General features: G+C 45.3%; 1 protein-coding gene across 6 annotated transcripts in view; it reads left to right on the plus strand.

The window, feature by feature from the left end:
- Positions 1-6,879: 6,879 nt before the first annotated feature.
- KIAA1549L (KIAA1549 like) overlaps positions 6,880-20,295 on the plus strand; it is a 293,593-nt gene continuing 280,177 nt past the window's right edge. For 3 of the 6 annotated variants that reach the window (XM_035262325.3, XM_078340823.1, XM_078340822.1), the window contains exon 1: positions 7,284-7,667. In XM_035262325.3, coding sequence (XP_035118216.2) covers positions 7,430-7,667 — 238 coding nt within the window. In that variant the 5' untranslated portion in view covers positions 7,284-7,429. Of the gene's footprint in view, positions 7,668-20,295 lie in introns of all 6 variants that reach the window. The other 3 variants (XM_035262322.3, XM_054240744.2, XM_035262326.3) reach the window with 2 other exon arrangements.

Below are 20,295 nucleotides of genomic sequence, written 5' to 3' on the forward strand. Positions count from 1 at the left end.
TTTAAAACATGATGGGACTTTAAAATAAAATTTTGGCTGGGTGTGGTGGCCCACGCCTTTAATCCCAGCACTTTGGGAGGTAGAGGCGGGAGGATTGCTTGAAGCCAGGAGTTTGAGATCAGCCTGGGCAACATAGCAAGACCCTGTCTCAAAAAAAAAAAATTACAAAATTAGCTACTTGAGGTGATGGCCTTATGTAGTCCCAGCTATTCAGGAGGCTGAGGTGGGAGGATAGCTTGAGCCCAGGAGTTCAAGACTACAGTGAGCTATGATTGAGCCATTGCACTCCTGCCTGGGTGACAGAGCAAGACCTCATCTCAAAATAAAAAAACGAATAAACAAATAAACAAAATATATATTTTTTGAGACACAGTCTTGCTCTGTCACCCAGGCTGAAGTGCAGTGAGTGTGATCCTGGATCACTGCAGCCTCCACCTCTGAGGTTTAAGTGATCCTTGCGCTTCAGCCTCCCAGATGGGACTAAAGGCATGAGCCACCCCACCTGGCTAATTTTTGTATTTTAGAAATGTGGTTTCATCATATTGGCCAGGCTGGTCTCAAACTCCTGGCCTCAAGTGATCCACCTGCCTTGGCCTCCCAAATCTCAAATCTCATGCTGGGATTACAGGCATGAGCCATTGTGTCTGGCCTAAAATGAAATTTTAAGCATAATTTTTTTCCTCTTATGTGCTTAAAAAAGACTGTATGTAACAATGTCTAAGGTTTATTGAGCACCTATGCAACGTTCAGTTTTTAAAAAATAATAGCTTTATTGAGATAAGATTTATACAACATAAAATCTGCCAGTGTTAAGTGTACAATTCAATGAATTTTAGTATGTTTACAGAGTGGTATAACCATGACAACGATCTAATTTTAAGACATTTCTGTTACCCTAAAAAGAAACTTTGTGTCCATATACAGTCACTTTTCATTTTTACTCCCCAGCCCCAGGAAACCACTAATTTACTTTCTCTTTGGTTTGCCTTTTGTGGACACATCATACAAATGGAATCATAGAATATGTGACCTTTCATGATTGGCTTCTTTCATTTAGCATAGCATTTTCAATTCATCAGTGTTTTAGCATGTATTAGTGCTTTGTTCCTTTTTATTGATGAATAGTATCTGGTTGTCCCACATTTTATTTATCTTTTCACCAGTTTGTGAGTTGCTTTTTTGTTTTTTTTAAAGATGGGGTTTCACCATGATGGCCAGGCTGGTCTTAAACTCCTTACCTCAGGTGATCCACCCACCTCGGCCTCCCAAAGTGCTAGGATTACAGGGGTGAGCCACCAAGCCTAGCCCATGAGTTGTTTTCAGTTTCTGGCTATTGTGAATAATGCTGCTCCAAATATTTGTGTAAAAGCATTTGTGTGGACATATGCTTTTTTTTTTGAGACAGAGTCTCACTCTGTTGCCCAGGCTGGAGAGCAGTGGCAAGATCTTGGCTCACTGCAACCTCTGCCTCCTGGGTTCAAGAAATTGTCATGCTTCAGCCTCCTGAGTAGTTGGGATTATAGGCGCCTGCCACCATACCTGGCTAATTGTATTTTTAGTAGAGACAGGGTTTCACCATGTTGGTCAGGCTGATCTCAACCTCCTGACCTCAGGTGATCTGCCCAGCTCGGCCTCCCAAAATGCTGGAATTACAGGTGTGAGCCACTGTGCCCTGCCATTATATGGATGTATGCTTTTATTTGTCTTGAGTAGATACAAGTATCTTGATATCTTGGGTAGATACCTCCAGTTTCTGAAAGGGATGGTGCGGTAGTGTTTTAAAGTTTTCTCAAGGTTACCAGTTATTAGGTGATGGAATTAGGACTTCAACTCAGGTTGTAAATCTTTGAGATTTTCAATGACCAATCCTGGTTTCCACCCTACAGAGCGTGAGAAAAAGTCTCAACACAGTTAAGCAAGAATTTGAGGCTAAAGAGAGACAGTAAAAATGAGCTAGCCCCATAGTGTCAAACACTAGACCGGATCTCTGCTCTGGTATTGGATGAACCCCAAAAGCAACAGAAGTATTAGTGAGAGACAAATTGGCCTTTGACTGTTAAAAAACAAACAAAAAACCCTGCCTCCTCCCACTGGAGGATTTATTTATTTATTTGAGATGGAGTCTCACTCTGCTGCCCAGGCTGGAGTACAATGGCATGATCTTGGCTCACCGCAGCTTCTGTTTCCCAGGTTCAAGTGATTCTCCTGCCTCAACCTCCTGAGTAGCTGGGATTGCAGGTGCGCACCACCATGCCTGGCTAATTTTCCTATTTTTAGTAGAGAAGGGGTTTCACCATGTTGGCCAGGCTGGTCTCAAACTCCTGACCTGAAATGATCCACCTGCCTAGGCCTCCCAAAGTGCTGGGATTACAGGTGTGAGCCACTGAGCCTGGCCCCCGTGGAGGTTTAGAGGATAATTAGCCAGATCCTGGCAGAGTTGAAATGTCATCAATGGAAGTCAAGTTTAAGTCAACAAACACGGAGGAGCTAGGCTGCTGTGGGGGACACCCTGAGCCTCACTCGCCCTGGGTCTGGGGTCTGGTCCTACTGGGTGCTATTACCGTCTTACTGGGCATGATGCCCTAGGCCTTGGTTGGGGTGGCCTGGGAAACTATTTTTAGAAAAATAGGTTGAGATATAAAGGGAAGGGGAAAGCAAGCTGACCTGCATTTCTGCAGCAGCCTTCTTAGAGTTGGCCTCCTCTTTACCTCACCCCTTTTGTACCCGTTCTACAAGGTGGCCAGGGTGATCTTTCTGAAACACACATTCACCACTCCTCTGCTTTAAAAGTCATCCCTAAGCTCCCTCCCTCTGTCATTGTTAATTCGGCTGCATCTCTTTGCCCTCGGGGCAGTTGCTGTCTGCAGGGAACCCATGTATATGATAAGCACTTTTCTCAGGGCCGGGACAGTGCCAGGCAGGAAGGGCCCATAAATGTCCCCTCCTGGTTATATCCAGTGTTTTCTCTAGGGCACAGAAGCCACGAAAACCATATTTAAAACTTTGTTTTGGATTTCTTCTTCTTTGACGTCTGCAATACACACTTTAGCCCACCATGGCACCAGACCCTTGCTGGCTGGCCTCGCTAACCTCTTCTCTTAGCTGTTTCCTTTGCTAGAGCCCGCAGCACCCACTCTCACTCTCCTGACAGCATATAGTGAACTGTGGCATAATTGAGTGTTTACTCATCTCCCCCACTTACTCTTTTTTGTTTGAGATGGTGTCTCATTCCTCATTCTGTTACCCGGGCTGGAGTGCAGCGGTGACTGCAACCTCTGCCTCCTGGGTTCAAGTGATTCTTCTGCCTCAGCCTCCTGAGTTACTGGGATTACAGGCGCCCACCACCACGCCTGGCTAATTTTTGTAATTTCAGTAGAGATAGGGTTTTACCACGTTGGCCAGGCTAGTCTCGAACTCCCAACCTCAAGTGATCCACCTGACTCAGCCTCCCATAGTGTCTTGGGATTTGAGGCTTGAGCCATGTGCCTGCTCTCGCCCACTTACTCTTAACTACAGAGTTCAGTGAGGGTGGGGACAAGGCCTTGCTTGCTGTAGGAATCCTAGAACCTAGAACAGTTCTGGGTGCACAAAAGAGGTTCAGTGTAAACTTGAGCTTTGCCATAGCAAGGAGTGTCCACAATAGAGTTTGGTCTAGAAGAGAAATAGCTGCTTCTTTTACAAAGAATGAAAGTAGAGGCCCAGATATTTCCCCTGTATGGTAATGGCAGAAATTTCTACTGTGGGCCTGAAACTATTGCCTAGAGATTGTTCTTTTTTCCCAGCTTAACAAAATGCTTTGTACAAAACACACTGACTTTTGAAAGCTAGGTAGCAATAAATTTACACACTGAGAAAGTCCCAAAGCCCTAGTTTAAATAGACTAAAATTAACAAAAGAGTTTGTGGTTTAAGAGGGTTGCAATTGTCACATATAAAGATTGATTGTTTACTGTGTGTCAGGTATTTGTCTAAATGCTAGACATGTATCTATTCAATCAAGACAATCCACTGAGGGAGTCACTCTCATCATTTCCAGTTTTATAGATGAGAGATACAGAGATTATGTGATATGCCCAAAGTTAAACAGCTAGGAAATGGTAAGGCCTGAATTTAAATCGAAGCAAAGTTTCAGAGTCTGTACAGTCATCCATCAATCAAGGACTCAACAGTCAAAGATCTCACCAAGCTTCCTGCTCCAGCAAGGAACCCTTCCAGGGTGGTTCCTCCTGGATGAGCATAAGGTACAAACTCCATACCGTGGCATCGCAGGCTCTCAATATCTGCCCCCAGTGTGGCTCCCCTGCCTGGAACCTGAATCTCCCTAAGTTCTCTGAATTTCACTCTTGTTGCCCCGGCTGGAGTGCAATGGTGCAATCTCGGCTCACTGCAACCTCTGCCTTCCAGGTTCAAGTGATTCTCCTGCCTCAGACTCCCAAGTAGCTGGGATACAGGCATGCACCACCACATCCGGCTAATTTTTGTGTTTTTTAGTAGAGATGGGGTTTCTCCACGTTGGTCAGGCTGGTCTCGAACTTCCGACTCAGGTGATTTACCTGCCTTGGCTTCCCAAACTGGGATTACATGTGTGAGCCTCTGCACCCGGCCTCTGACTGTAGGCTTCTTGATGGTCTTGAGGCCAGCCACAACAGGGAGATGAATCCACTGAAACACCAGCCCAACAACTGAAATGTGAAAGTAATTTATATTTTATGTAAATCTGGCAAATAATAGACAGGGGAAAATCCCATTTACAACACAGTGAACTTTCTCGAGATGGGCATTTGCTATCTCCCAACCCCATAGCAGTTGCCCCTAAATTGATCTCTCTCAACTGGCATGGAGAAGCCAGCTGTGTTCAGGTCTTGCATTCCTTGCCTTGCACACAGCGTCTCTCCTGCTGGATCTTTTATATCTCTTTAGGCCAGCAATATTCAGTCCCTTCCCATGTGAATGCAGCCAGCCTGTTCATCTTCCTCAGTTCCCAGCTCACCATCAACACCATACTTGTCCAGGTGCCGAAAAGGGGTGGGTGGGGGAAGCTGTGGCTACTAAAGGGTTAATGTTTTCCTCCATCACACCCACCTTTGTGTTCTCAGGAGCTCTTAACTCAGAGCCTGGCATGGGATTGGTGTTCCTGAGAGTGCCTTATCTTCTCCTCTCACGCTCCTTCCTTTTAGGCAAAAGCTCAGATGTGTCCAAGGCCTTTCACAACTTGGTCTCAGTGTAAGAGTTCTGGGCCTCAAACAGGCAGCCCCACTGCTCCAAGACCAATTTTCCTGCCTCCTTCCCTACCTCTGCTCCCCCTACTTCTCTCTCCAGGGGCTCCCTTGTCCTCAACAGGGAAGCGGAAGCAGAAGCTGAAGCGAGTCCAAATCCTGCCCTTGTTTCAGTCCTTCTTTGTCTGACATCATCATTCCCAATCGCTTTGTCCCTGGGGTCACCGCAGGGCCACTCCTCTTGTGATGCTGCCTGAACCATGACCGTGGGCTGGATTTCTCACAGTGTCTCCAAGTGATGTAGTGAATTGCTTATCTCTTCAACTAGACTGCAAGTTTCTTAACACAAACCAAAACAGAACAACTCATTTAATTAAAGGACAAGATTAAATCATAACCCCCAACAAGGCATTACTATATTTCAACACATCTTAGACACATTATAAGAACACATCTGACTTCTGACAAGTTAACATGTGAAAAGAATGTGTCTTAGATGAAATATGGTGTTATTTCTATCCTGCAGATGCTCAACAACTGGGACCTAACACCTTTCCAAATCCCCTAGTCAAGTTGTTCCACCCTGAACACACCAGGCACGCTCTGCCCCTGTTCTCTTACCTCCTTCAGATCTTGGCTCAAACTTCACCTTCTCAGCAAGGCCTTTTTTCACAATGTTTAACATTGCAACACCCCCTCCCCACGTTTCATTCTTTTACATTGATTTTTCTTCATGGCATTTACCAGTCTAATGTTCTATTACTTATTTATTTATTGCAGGTGAAGTCCTATTAGAATGTCAGCTCCAAGAGGGCAGGGAATTTGTTTATGGCTGTTGTCCCTGGCACATCACAGGCCGTCAATAAGTACAGTTGAGTGAATAGCGTCTGAGCCTCACGAGGTCAAGGATGTGTATGTTTCCTCGCTGCTTGTATCCAGTGCCTAATGCTGGCACACAACCGGCCCCTAATAAATACTTAGTGACTAGGGATGGATGAGGTGCCTAAGAACCAGGTGGCTTGCTAAGGCCATCAAGGCTAGCAAGGGCAAAGAGCAGGAGACCAATTCAGGTGAGGCCTGGGCCTTTTGTTCCTCTGGGCAGGGGCTGCCTGACTTTCTTAGTTGGGGGAAGGGACTTTTTTGGAAAAACTTCCCCCGTCTTCCCAGTGCACAGTGTAAATGCTTTGCACATAGTGTGGCTGCAACAAATATTAATAATGTGTTTTAATCCAGCGTGTTATTGCAACTAGGCCACAGCCGCCTGAGCTCCTCAGGGGTAAACCAGCACGCAGGTGTCCGCCGGCCCCTCCAAGAAGTAGTGAACAAACAGCACAAAGCGCGCCCGCCGAGCTACAAAGAGCTTTCCCAAAATCCAAGCGGAAGAGTTTTCCTAGCATTTGGGCACGTTGACCATGACCCTCCTCCCTAGCCAGACGACCTCTCCTGCGGACCTTCCCTCCTCTAGATGACGGACAGGAGGGGAGGGAAGCTCTCCGCTTGAGGACCTCCGCTGCGCGGGAGCCGCCGGGAGGGGTCCCCCTTCCTGGGTCCCGAGCCCGGCCAGGCGCGCGGGAGCGGGGGGCGCGCGGTGGCTCCTCCCGGGGATGCGCGCGCGCGCGCCGGCCTCGCCTCCTCGCCGGATCCGGAGGCTACGTGCTTTCTTTGTCAATGAGGCGCCGCTCTGAGCTGCAGTAGCACTCGCGGCCCGGGAGCCGGAGCTGGAGCCGGGGCTGGAACCCGAAGCCCAGCGAGGCACGAGGAACGAGGGGCGAGGAGCTACGAGAGGAGGGCGCCGAGGCTGCAGCGGCGGCGCGAAGGAGGGACCCTAGCGCGCCCCGCGGCCGCCACCTGGGTTCCCGGCAGCCTCGCCCCCTCGCTCTGCAGGAGCCGGCCCGGGGGTGGGGGTCCGGGCTGCGTCGGTCCCACCCTCACCGCCCCGAGCGCGCCGACGCGCGGCAACAGGCACCGTGGGAACCCCGGCCCGCGCCCGCCGCGGCTCCATGCGGGCCCGGCCCCTGCGCGGGTGAAGCCGCGGCTCGCTGGAGCCCGCCCCGGGCGCGGCAGGACGAGCGAGCCAGTTGCGCCGCTCGGCAACCCCTCCCTCCGGCGCCCGGGCCGTGGCCGGCGATGCCCGGTGAGGACCGGGGCGCCGAGGGCTGGGCTCCCCGGCGCGGTGCAGGGCGAGGCAGCGGCCTGGATGTGTGAAGCGTCCCCATGGCTCCACAGGAGGCCAAGCCTCAGGGCTCAAGGGAAGCCGGGCCAGCGGCGCGGGGGCGCAGGGGCCGGCTCGTGGCGCGTGGGCTAGGTCGGGCCGGATGGGGAGCCGCGCGCTGCACGGGCGTGAAGGGCCCCGGGGCCGGCGCGTCCCACGATGCGCCCCCGCGGCTGCCGACGCTGCTGCTGGGACTCCTGCTGCTGGCGACCCTCCTGGAACACGGCCAGGCCGACCTGGGTAAGCGCTCGGCGTCGGCGGAGGTTTCTGGAGGAGCGGGGCGGCGGGTCGGGACCCACACTTGCCCGGGTGGCGGTGGATGGAGAAGTCTTGGCAGCACCGGCTCTGGGATTCTCTCCGCTCTTTGCTGCTGCAACAGCAGGCGAACTGTCAGAAATCTGTCTTTCGGGAAGGCACTTTGGGCGGGGAAGAAAAAGAAAAGGTGCAATCGCCTCTTCTTTTTGAACAAGTTGTTGAACCTTCCTAGTGGTCTCGCAGGCACGCTTGCTTCATTTAGAGAAAGATGTGTGTTTAGGACACCTTAAACGGGAAATGTATTATTAGAACACGTTTCTGGGTGGCGACGTCCCCGGTATTTTGGGCTCACTGTTGTGTGTCCACTTTGTCTTAACTGCATGAAATGGTCAGAGAGTTTTAGGCAATCCGCCTGTCGGCTTCCCAAATATCAACAGTTTCCCCTGTGTTGATAGGGGAACCCTTTTCTTTTGGGAAAGAGGTGTTTCTAATAATTGCTTTCACCTTGCAAAGGGATGCAGGCGCTCATCAAGTATATAATCCACTGTTTGCAGGTTAGTTAAAAATAGTCATGCTTGGCTTTTCGACTTCCAGCAATCCCCAGAAAATAGATTTCTGTAATTCCTTGGACAATTTTGAGAAATCTGTTGTAAGTATTTTACATGGGGGTGGATTATTTTGCTAATTCAAAACTTACACTGTGCAGTCAGCAATTGTCTTGGAAATAAAAATGATTACTGCTGCACTTGGAAAGGGCAGGCTTTTGTGTTTGTTGTGATGAAATTCTGACCTCTTGATACATTTGACTTATCCAGGAATATAGCTCTCACTTCAGATAATGTGTTCCTGTAGTTTTGTGTTTTTCAGCCAGGACTAATGACCTCTTCTTTCCCGGAGTACCCCCTCCCCCAAATTAGATTAAAATTTCTAATTGTAAGGGGCTGACATTGTTTTAGATAAAAGAATTTCAGGTTAAAAATATTTCTGATCTTCAGCAGCTTAATTCAGAGCCCATTTTCAATCTTCGATTCACGTAAAGGGTCACTGACAGGAGGTGCTTGTGCTTGTGCTTTGCACACCGTCAAAGAATTTTCTATTGTGATGATAGTGGTTACAAAGTTCAGGAATCTTTGGATGTGTGCCTCAGACTTGAGAACAACCTCTGACAATTTTTAGCCCCCGATTTTTATGCCTGTATTAGTTTTTAGTGATGTGTATTTGGCATAATTGTTAAAAGGTAAGTCCTGAGAAGGACCCACGTAAATACCTTGGTATTCATTGGCTCAGAAGCATACATCCTGTTTTTGATGAAAGGATATCAAGTCCTTGGTAGTTCTTGTGAACTGCTTATGAGATATTTACTTTGGGATGATGCTCATTTGTTCAGCCATCTGTAACATGTGAAATTGGCTTTCATGTGTTCCTGTTCAGCCTGATGTTGGGCGATTTCCTCGGACCAGTTTTGAATTTCTGATCTCCCTTCTGACCTTCCTACCTTGGGTATTCTGAACCTCCCTGACTTTCCTTGGCTCCTCTTTCAGACTGCCAGAGCCTGACTTAGGGGACCTACATTGTTTGGGTTTAGCCCTGGTGTCCTCTTTCTTTCAATGTGGTGGTCGTGGAGATACAGGACTGGGAAAGATGCTTTGATTACATGAGGCTAAAAATTGTTAAAGTTGATGTTGCTCCCCAAAGTCCTCTCTGTTTTTCTCCAACTCACTGGAGTGACTCTCTGTTTTTCCCCAACTCACTGGAGTGACTCATTGCTTCCTCTATGCTTTTTGGATGCCCTTTCTGCTGTCACCCTTATGACCAGCTTCCCATGGTCCAGCCCACCTGTGGATCCACCCTCTACCTCTGGCCTCCATGGTTTTCTGTGGATTTGCTGCTGATTCAATTTCATGGCTTGTGTCTCTCTCAATGGAAGAGTTAAATACTGGGTTCCCTGTGTGTAACTCTTACCTCCTACCTGCTCTCATTTTGTTCTCTGATTTCCACTTGAGGCAGTTTTCACCCCAGGGTAGTTGAGACCTGGGCCTAATGCAGGGCATCCCAAAGGCTTTGTGGGAAGAAGCGGTGTCAGGAGGGAGCCGGGAGAATGAAAGACGCTTTCTGGGGACCTTTGACTTTGGCAAACAACCTAGTTTGGCACTTTTTCTGAGGACTTGCTGTGGTGTGGTGCTGCCGCTCACTGCAGAATGCCTCTGACCCCGAGCTATCTGAGATCTTAAAGTGCTGGCTTGCTACAGACCTGTCATTTACATGGCTGCTCTTTCTTGTTGCTTAAGCAAGGCGAAGCCAGACATTTGCCTTGGTTGAAAAATGGGCAAACAGATTTGTTTCTGGGAACTTCTGCAGCAGTTGTTCAGCACCTTCCCGTCCTGGAGACCCTGCGGTGTGTTCCCAGCCCACTTCCACCCACCCCACCCGAACCTCTTTTGCTTGAACATTCTAAAGGAATCAGAGTTTCTTTTCTTTTCCATATAAAGAAAAGGCTGTTGTCATCTTCATTGCCCTCCCTCAGACTCCTAACTTTCATCCCCGTCTTCCGTCTTGTTCCCAGCCAGTAAGTTCTGTTTTGGATGCGGGAGGTTGGTGTGGGAAAGAAGTTTCTTTGTAGCAGTGAGTGCTGACACCCTCTATTCTCTTTGGCCATCCAGGCTCCAGGCAAAATGGTAGAGCTCAAATTTGACTTCACTGTCTTTTAAATTACTGAGCTTCCATTCGGTTCATGTCAGTAAGCATGTACTATGTGCCTGTCATGTACAGGAATAGTGCTCATCCATGGGCAGCTACTCATTGTGACTGGGTCTTGGTTCTCCCATCTGGAAAATGGGGACAGTCATAGTTCCAATCTCATTGGGTTCTTGTGAGGATTACATGGTTAATGCACCTAAAGTGTTAAAAATAGTGCTTGGTATACAGTAAAGGCTCAATAAATGCTACCTGCTCTTTTAAAATGGCAGCAGTAGATGGAATGTTGACCCTGTTTAGGTGCTGTGCAGGGGCAGGGGATACGGAGGTGAATAAGGACAAGGCAGTTTGTAGAAGCCCCTCAAGAAGAGGGTAGTCAAGGCCCTTGCACTCTGTACCACGTGATCAGAACTCAAGAGGGAACAGTGAATTCTGGGGGAGTGGGGGCCTTGAAGGAAGAGTAGGGGTTGGCAGTGTTGATGGTGGCATTTCTGGCAGAGGAAAGGTAAAGGGTTATTTGTGGTCAGAGCACAGAGCACTGTAGGGAGGAGTCCCCAGCATCCTCTCCCCATGCTGGGGCTTCCCCAGGCTGTCCTCCGCCGGCTGAAGGGCTCTAAGGGGCTGCGTGCTTCTCCCTCCAACTTCTTAGTTCCTGATTTACCTTCATTTGCCTTTTTCCTGTTACAATACCCAGCACAGAATAGGAATTTATTAAATTTTCAGTCTCTATACTCCTGTTCCCCCCATTTGGCTGATTCTGTTAGATGTTAGAATACTATCTCATTTAAATAATTCACAGTAAGTTGTGAATGTGCTTTATTAAGGGAATATATTTGCATTTCAAGAGAAGGTTTTGCTGATACAAAATAATTTCTTCTGATTACACTATCAATTTTAGCGCCAGTGCTGTATGGTGATGAGAAGCATGTATATTCTGTTGTTTTGGGGTGGAGAGTTCTGTGAATATCTATCAGGTCTGCTTGATCCAGAGCTGAGTTCAGGTCCTGAATACTTCTGTTAATTTTCTGTCTTGATGATCTATCTAATATCGTCAGTGGGGTGTTAAAGTGTCCCACTATTATTGTGTGTGAGGCTAAGTCTCTTTGTAGGTCTCAAAGAACTTTGTAGGTCTCTAAGAATTTGATGAATCTGGGTGCCCCTGCATTGGGTGCATATGTATTTAGGATACTTAGCTCTTCTTGTTGAATTGATACCAAAGAATTTCTAATTTAAAACACAGTGTGGGGGGAGATAGTTTTGACCTGGGACGTCCTCCTTGTGCTTCCCCAACCTCCTTGTACCCATCTTCAACTTTCAGTGGAGTTTAGAACAGGTTCAAGGTCATTCGTTCATTCATTCATTCATTCATTCAAAAACAAGCCCCGTTCTCACCGGGATTAGAGAGAACGGGGCTTGTTTTTGTTCATTACTGTTACCTTGGATTATTAAGCCCCGTGCCGTCCAAACTTGACTGTGCTTACCAGTCATTTGAAAATCTTGTTGAAATGTGGATTCTGGTTCGGTAGGTCTGAAATAAGGCCTGAGAGTCTGCGTCGTTAACAAGCACTTGAGTAATGCTGACGATGCAAATTCACGGTCCCTATTTGGAGAAAGAAGTGACAATAAGCAAATACCTGTAGGTTGGGTAATGGTAAGTTCAATGAGGAAAAATAAATCAGGGCAGGGGATGGCCCCTTCACACATATACTTGTCTAGATGGAGCGGTGAGGGGAGGAGGAGATGACATTGAGTAGACCTAACAGTGGAAATCTGGGAGAGAATATTCCAGGCTGTGGGAAAGAGCTCAAAGCAAAGGCCTTGAGTCGAGATTGCACTTGGGTTATTTGAGGAACAGCAGAAATACCAGTGTAGAATTGATTGAGCTAAGTAGTGAGAATGCTGTTGAACAGAGAGATGGCGCTGGATCCTATAGGACTTACTGGCCATGGTGATGACTTGGTACTTTAGTTGGAATGAGATAGTCAGCCATTGGAGCATCCAAATAAGAGGTGACATAATCCAACTTCAGCTTTAAAAGAATCCCCCTGGCTGTTGTGGGGAGAAAAGTCTGTAAGGTCAAGTATGGAAGCCAGACATCGGGAAGGAAGCTGTTGCTGAAATCAATCTGCAGATGAAGATGGCTTAGACAGGGTGGTAGCAGAAGTGGTGAGAAGTGGTTATATTTTGAATATGTTTTGCAGATAGAGCTACCAGAATTATCTGGTGGATTAAAAGGGTGGGAGAGAAAGAGAGGAATTGATAGGCCTCCAAGGTCCTTGACTCAAGCACCTCAAAAGATGAAGTTGCCATTAATTGAGCGGGAAAGGTTGCAGACAGTTCAGGTTTGGGGTAAGAAATAAAGAGTTCATTTGGGGTATGTAAAGCTTGAAATGTTTAATCAAGTGGAGTTGTCAGGTTGCCAGTGGAACAAAGTAGTCTGGAATTCTAGGGTGATAACAGGTCCTAAGGTATAAATTTGGGAGCCATCAGAATGAAGTGAATAAGAAACCTAGAGAGTGAATATGGAGAAGAGGGAGGGAGATCTGAGCGATGCGCCTGGGATTACAACAGTGTTCAGGGGTTCAGGGAGAAGGGGACCAGCAAGAGATGGAGAAAAAAACAATAAGGCAGTAGAAAGAGAAGAAAGCATATAGGTGTCCTGGGAGCCAAGAGAAGAAAGCAATCAAGGAGGAGGGCGTGATCAGCTTGGACAGATGCTGCTAAGAGTGGAGTTAGATGGCACCAGCAATGCATGTTAGGTTTGGGGATGTGAAGGTTGTCAGTGGCTCTGAGAGTGATGGGGATAAAAGTCTAACTGTAGAGGGTTCAAGAGAGAAAGGAAAAACACGCTTTGGAGGCAGCACGTAAGACAATTCTTCCAAAGTCTTTTCTCTAGAGAAAGGCAGAGTCACGGGGGAGGTGGGGCAAGGGAGGGTTAAAATGAGATGTAATTGGCCGGGCGCCGTGGCTCAAGCCTGTAATCCCAGCACTTTGGGAGACTGAGGCGGGTAGATCACAAGGTCAAGAGATTGAGACCATCCTGGTCAACATGGTGAAACCCCATCTCTACTAAATATACAAAAAATTAGCTGGGCACGATGGCACGTGCCTGTAATCCCAGCTACTCAGGAGACTGAGGCAGGAGAATTGCCTGAACCCAGGAGGCAGAGGTTGCGGTGAGCCGAGATCGCGCCATTGCACTCCAGTCTGGGTAACAAGACCGAAACTCCATCTCAAAATAAAAAGGGATGTAATTATATATGTTCACACTTTCTCATTTTTAAACATGAAAGACATAGGACCAGAGTGATTGGTTTGGTGTTTCTCCCCCCAAATGTAGATGGCCCAATAAAATATATTTTGAATTTTTACTCTCAATATGACAAGTACTTCAAAGATTCTTACAAGATGTCACAAATCTTGCTTCCCATCTCATTCTTCCCACCACCACAAAGTAAAGAAGATGATCTTGGGGCCAGAGCAAAGGGCGCTGTAGGGAGAAGTCCCTGGCACCCTCTTCCTGCCCTGGGGCTTCCTCAAGCCCTCCTTGGGGGGCTGAAGGGCTCCAAGGGGCTGGGATACTACAGCATTTGGGGGTTCGGGGAGAAGGGGGACAAGCAAGAGGTAGAGAAAATAAGGAGGTAGGAAGAGAAGAAATTGTATTAAATATTAAAAGTAGTGTCACTTGTCCTTGGAAAAGTACAGTGTTACTGTACTGGGGAGAGAATATTCCAGGCTGTGGGAAAAAACTCAAGGCCTTTACCTTGAGCCGAGATTACACTTGGGTTATTTGAGCAACAGCAGAAATACCAGTGTAGAATTGATTGAGCTAAGGGAGAGTAGTGAGAATGCTGTTGAAGAGAGAGATGGGGCTGGATCCTATAGGACTTGCTGGCCATGGTGATGACTTGGTACTTTAGTTGGAATGTACAGTATTACTGTACTTTTAATACTGGCACAAACCAGAAGTTAGATATTCCCTTGCTGACCCACAGCCTTCCATCAAACTGACCACCACCATGGAAACTTCAAGATCCTGAAATTCTGATGACAACCAGAGAATCTCTCAGAAGCTTACTTAGCTCAAGTCTCAAATTACTGGAATGTGATCTGAGAATATTCAGATGAATGTGCACACTTCCCTTTTCATTTTCATTAACCTTCAAGCCCGTATTGTGGTTTTCTTTCTTTTTTCTTTTTTAGACAAACAAAAACTCCACTCTTCTCCAGACAAAAATGAATAGTTGGAATGACCTTAAAACATTTTCGTTGCTTGACAACATATTAGAGGGGATTTCTAAACACACAGAGGGACACATTATTCTGGATCATGGGATGCCTGCCATGGATGGTGATTCTCTCTGGGGACTTCAGGACCAAAGGAGCAGTTAGCAATCTGGGTGTTGTAAATATCAGTTTTAGGAGCTGGTGGGAAGGTGGCAGCTGAGTCATATCGATGCAGCAGTGTTTCTCAAGCACCCAGTGTGTGCCATGCCCTTCACTAGATGCTGGGGGTATAGTGAGAACAGGTCAGGCCTGGACCCTGCCTTCAGGCAGCCTGTAGTCCGGGACAAGAAACTCTTACCTGGGCAGATGCAATGACAGGTGGGTAAAGTACGTCCATGTATTGGGTCAGGTTGGGGGATGTGGCAGGACAGCAAGTGCCTGCGTTGCCCAAAGATGCAGCCACTGCTGAGTGGCAGCCTGCATGGGACTGAGGCTCAGGGTGCCGCAGTTCTGACTTCTCAACAAAGGCCAAGTCTTTATTTAGAATCTTTTTGTTTTTAAATATCGCCAATTAATTCAGATTTCAAAAATGTCATGCAGTACAAAGAGAACACGCTCATCAGCTACCAGCTTTTTCTTCTTTTTTGAAAGTCATGTTTATTAAGGTGTAATTTACATACAGAGATATTCATCCTTTGTAGCTGTACTGCATTATGAGTTTTGACAAAAGTGTGCAATCATGCGTCCACCACCACAATCCAGATAGAGAACATTTCTGTCACCCCAAAAAGTTCCCTCCTGCCCCTTGCAGTTAATCCATTCCTCTGACACACCCAGTCCCTGAAAACCACCAATTAATTTTCCATCCCTGTAGTTTTGCCTTTCCCAGAGGGGTCATAGAAATGGAATTGTACTGTATATAACATTTTGTGTCTGGCTTCTTTCAGTTAGCATAATGCTCTTGAAAATAATCCATGTCATTGCATAGATCACTAATTCCATTCTTTTTATTGCAGAATAGTATTCCATTGCACCACAGTTTGCATATTCATTCAGCAGTTGATGGACATCTGGGTTGTTTCCAGTTTATGGCATGAAAGTCTTTCTGCAGGCAGTTTTCATTCCTTTTGGGTAAATGCCTAGGAATGGGATTGCTGGGTCGTGTGTTAGGGACGTGTTTCGCCTTGTGAGAAACTGCCAAACTCTTTTTCAAAGTAGCTGTACAGTTTTGCATTCCCATTAGCAATGTATGAGAGTTCTGGTTGTTCCTCTGTATCCTCACTGGCACTTGGTATCGTCAGCTTTTTTTCCCTTTTAATTTAAACGTCAGCCATTCTAATAGTTGTTTAGTGTATCTCATTCCAGTTTTAGTTTACGTTTCTCTAATTACTAATAATTTTATTATTATGTATCTTTTCATGTTCTTACTTGCCATCTATATCTCTGCTTTGAAGTGTCAAGTTATTTTGCCCATTTAAAAAAGTTAGATTGCTTTCTTTTTACTGAGTTTTGAGCTTTCTTTGTATAGTCTGGATACAATTTTTTTTTTTTTAATCAGATAGGCATTTTGCAAATATGTTCTCCCGGTCTGTGGCTTGTCTTTTCCTTTTATTTACATTTTTTTAAAGGAGAGAAGTTTTATGTTTAGATTAACTCTATCAACTTTACAATTTAGGATTGGTGCTTTTTGTGTCCTAGCACAGAAATTGCCTAATGTGTGCCAAGGTCACAAATATCTATGATTTCTTCTAGAAGTTTTGAGTTCTTACTTTTACTTTTAGGTCTGTGATCCATTTCATGTTAATGTTTGTGTATGGTGGAAAGTAAGAGTCAAGGTTATTTTTTAAAATGTGGATATTTGATTGTTCTATCACCATTTATGGAAAAGACTATCCTTGCTCTGTTGACTTACCTTGGCACCATGTATGACTGGGTTTGTTTCTGGATTCCAGCCTGTTCTACTGATCTGTACTTCTTTCTCTATGCCAATGCAGCACTGTCTTGATTTCTCTAGTTCAGAGTTTCTTAACGTCAGCATTATTAACATTTGGACTCAACGGTTCTTTGTTGTGGATGCCTGTCCTGTGCATTAGAAGTTTAGCAGTATTTCTGACTGCCTGGTAGATGTCAGTAACCCCCCTCATTCTCAGTCATGACAACCAAAAATGTTTCCAGACATTGTTACATGTCCCCCTGGGGAGTAAAATTGGCTCTGATTGAGTTCCACTGCTTTAGTTCTGTAGTAAGTCTTGAAATCAGATAGTGTGAGTATTCTTTATTCTTTTAAAAAATCTTTTTGGCTATTCTGGGTCTTATGCTTTCTATACAGATTTTAGTATCTTCTTGTCAATTTCTATTTAAAAAACGTGCTAGATTTTTTATTGAGATTTCTTTGAATCTAGAACAATTAGAGATCACTATCTTAACAGTATTGATTTTTAAAAAAATCATGACTATTTCCCTCTCTATTTACTTAGGTATTCTTTGTTTTCTCTCATTAATGTTTTATAGTTTTCAACATACAAATTTGTACATACTACGTTTTTCATGTTTTTCAGTGCTTTGGCAAATAGCAATATAAAATTTTCTTTGTTAGTATATAGAAATATGATTTTAAAAATCATATTTTTTTAAAAATCCTTATATCATGTGACCCCTTCTAAACTCATTTTAATTCTAGTAGCTTGTTATAGAATCTTTGGAATTTTTCTAAATAGAAAATCATGTTATCTGTGAATAAAGACACTTCTCTTTCTTTCAAATCTGTAAGCCTTTTATTTATTTTTTCTTGCCTTATTGCACTGGCTAGAACTTGTAGTACTTTGCTGAATAGAAATAGGGATAGTGGACATCCTTGCCTTGATGCTGGCATTGGAGGAAAATATCAGTCTTTCTCTATTAGTATGATGTTAGCTATAGTTTTGATTTTGTTTCATAGAGGCCCTTTATCAGGATGAGAAAGTTCCCTTCTCTAGCAAGTTTGCTGTGGATTTTTAGCATGAATGGTTATCAATTTTGGCAAATGCTTTTTCTGTGTCTATTGAGATGATCATAGGGGTTTTCTTTAGTTTGTGAAAAAACCTTTTACAAACTAAAGAAATTCCTGGCTGGGTGCAGTGGCTGATGTCTGTAATCTCAGCACTTTGGGAGGCCAAGACAGGCAGATCACCTGAGGTCAGGAGTTTGAGACCAGCCTGGTCAACATGATGAAACCCCTTCTCTACTAAAATTATAAAAATTAGCCAGGTATGGTGGTACACGCCTATAGTCCCAGCTACTTGGGAGGCCGAAGCTTGAGAATCGTTTGAACCCAGGAGGCAGAGGTTGCAGTGAGCCAGAATTGCACCACTGCATTCCAGCCTGGGTGACAGAGCGAGACTCTGACTCAAAAATAAAAAATAAATAAAATAAAGTAATAGGGAAGTATTTCCACTTCTGGTTTATAGATGTGATTGTGTAGAACTATTTCTCCTTTAAGGCCCATGGGCTTACAGATAATATTGAAGATCTCGCAAGAATTTCTTTAGTAAAATAAAAACTATCAGTTACCTCTAGTTCATTTTCTCATTCTCTTTTTTTTGTTTTGTTTTATTTTGAGATGGAGTCTTGCTCTGTTGCCCAAGCTGGAGTGCAGTGGCACAACTTTGGCTCACTGCAACCTCCACCTCCTAGGTTTAAGTGATTCTCCTGCCTCAGCCTCCCAAGTAGCTGGGACTACAGGCATGCACCACCATCCCTGGCTAATTTTTGTATTTTTAGTAGAGATGGGGTTTCACCATGTTGGCCAGGCTGATCCTGAACTCCTGACCTCAGGTGATCCGCCTGCCTTGGCCTCCTGAAGTGGTGGAATTACAGATGTGAACTACCATGCCTGGCCCATTTTCTCCTTCTCAGAGCTATCAGCAGACACTACTTTGGTTTAAGGTCTAGGAAAACAGCCTGAGTAAGGGAAAATTGCATTGGATGCATTCGGGAGACTGAGGTCACCCCCGCTGTTATTTTTCAAATCATTTCACTTTTCAGGGCTTTTCTTTTCTCATCTATGGATAAGAGCCTCAAGATCTTCCCTTCTTCCCCCATCCCCTGTCTGTGTCTTCATGAGCCATAAGCAGATGTTTTGGTGGGGTTCCACCATCTGCATTTCCTGCTTCTTCCTGCATTAGCAGCCAAGCCCAGCCAAGGATTTTCATTCTGAAAAGGGAAGAGTTTTCCCACAGCTTGCTGTCATAGTTCCAATGTGAGGCGCAGATAAATATAGGCCTATCTTCAATCTTCATTGGCTTTAGAACAATTATGAAAGTAATATATACTTTATTAAATTCAAGCAGTACTGAAGTAGGTATAGTAAATTGCAAAAGGCCCTCTTGGCCTTGTGTATTAGTCCACTCTCACACTAATATAAAGGACTGACCAAGACTGAGTAATTTATAAAGGAAAGAAGTTTAGTTAGTTCCGCATGGCTTGGGGGGCCTCAGGAAAGTTACAGTTATAATGGAACGGGAAGCAAACACATCCTTCTTCACATGATGGCAGGAAAGAGAAGTGCCGAGTGAGGTGGGGAGATTCCTTATAAAACCATCAGATCTTGTGAGAACTCACTATCACAAGACTAGCATGGGGGTAACTGTCCCCATGATTTAATTACTTCCCACTGAGTGCCTTCCACGATACATAGGGATTATGGGAACTACAATTCAAGGTGTGATTTGGGTGGAAACACAACCAAACCGTATCACCTTGCTATTCCCTAGAGTTGTGCTGTTAAGCAAGTATGATGGATCCTTCCAGACCTCTTCATACAAATATTTATATCCATAGATGTAGTTTTACTTTTTTTTTTTTTTGAGATGGAGTTTTGCTCTTGTTGCCCAGGCTGGAGTACAATGGTGCGATCTCGGCTCACTGCAACCTCTGCCTCCTGGGTTCCAGCGATTCTTCTGCCTCAGCCTCCTGAGTAGCTGCGATTACAGGCATGTACCACCACACCTGGCTAATTTTGTATTTTTAGTAGAGAGGGGGTTTCTCCATGTTGGTCAGGCTGGTCTTGAACTCCTGACCTCAGGTGATCTGCCCACCTCAGCCTCCCAAAGTGCTGGGATTACAGGCATGAGCCACCACACCCAGCCACCTCACTTATTTATTTATTTATTTTTCTGATATAAAGGGTATAATATGTTGCAACTTGCTTTTTTCCCTTAACACTATATTATGTCCCTCTTTCCATGCTAACGAAATTGTGTCATGAGAGAACTTGAACGTCTGTTAGAAACAGGGAAAGGCCTTTTATTATAAAAGAGAATAGCTTTAACAGCACAGTTCAGATTCATACCTAGAGTTAAAATACCTCCTTAGACGGTTCTGCCCATTTTCCTTTACTCCTTGGCTTTCTTCCCTAGGTGATGCTTCCACAGACATTTAAGAGAAATCATGGGCCTTTTTAAACACCATGTAGAATGGGGACAAACTTGTGTTTTAACCAATCCTGTAGATATAAATAGGGCCAAGTAGCCGCCTCAGGCATAGGCCAAGGTTGCTGCTGCACCTGCCTCCTATTCACTCAGGCGTGGCTTTGCCCAAGTGTCCTAACCACGAGAGGTGAATTCGATTTAGATTGAGATTTATATGTTAAATCTATTCTTAGCCGGAAATAAAATCTCCTGACGTCAGATGCACAAAATGGCTTTGGTATTTA

This window comes from Callithrix jacchus, chromosome 10 (genome assembly GCF_049354715.1).
Source record: "Callithrix jacchus isolate 240 chromosome 10, calJac240_pri, whole genome shotgun sequence".
Taxonomy (NCBI): Eukaryota; Metazoa; Chordata; class Mammalia; order Primates; family Cebidae; genus Callithrix; species Callithrix jacchus.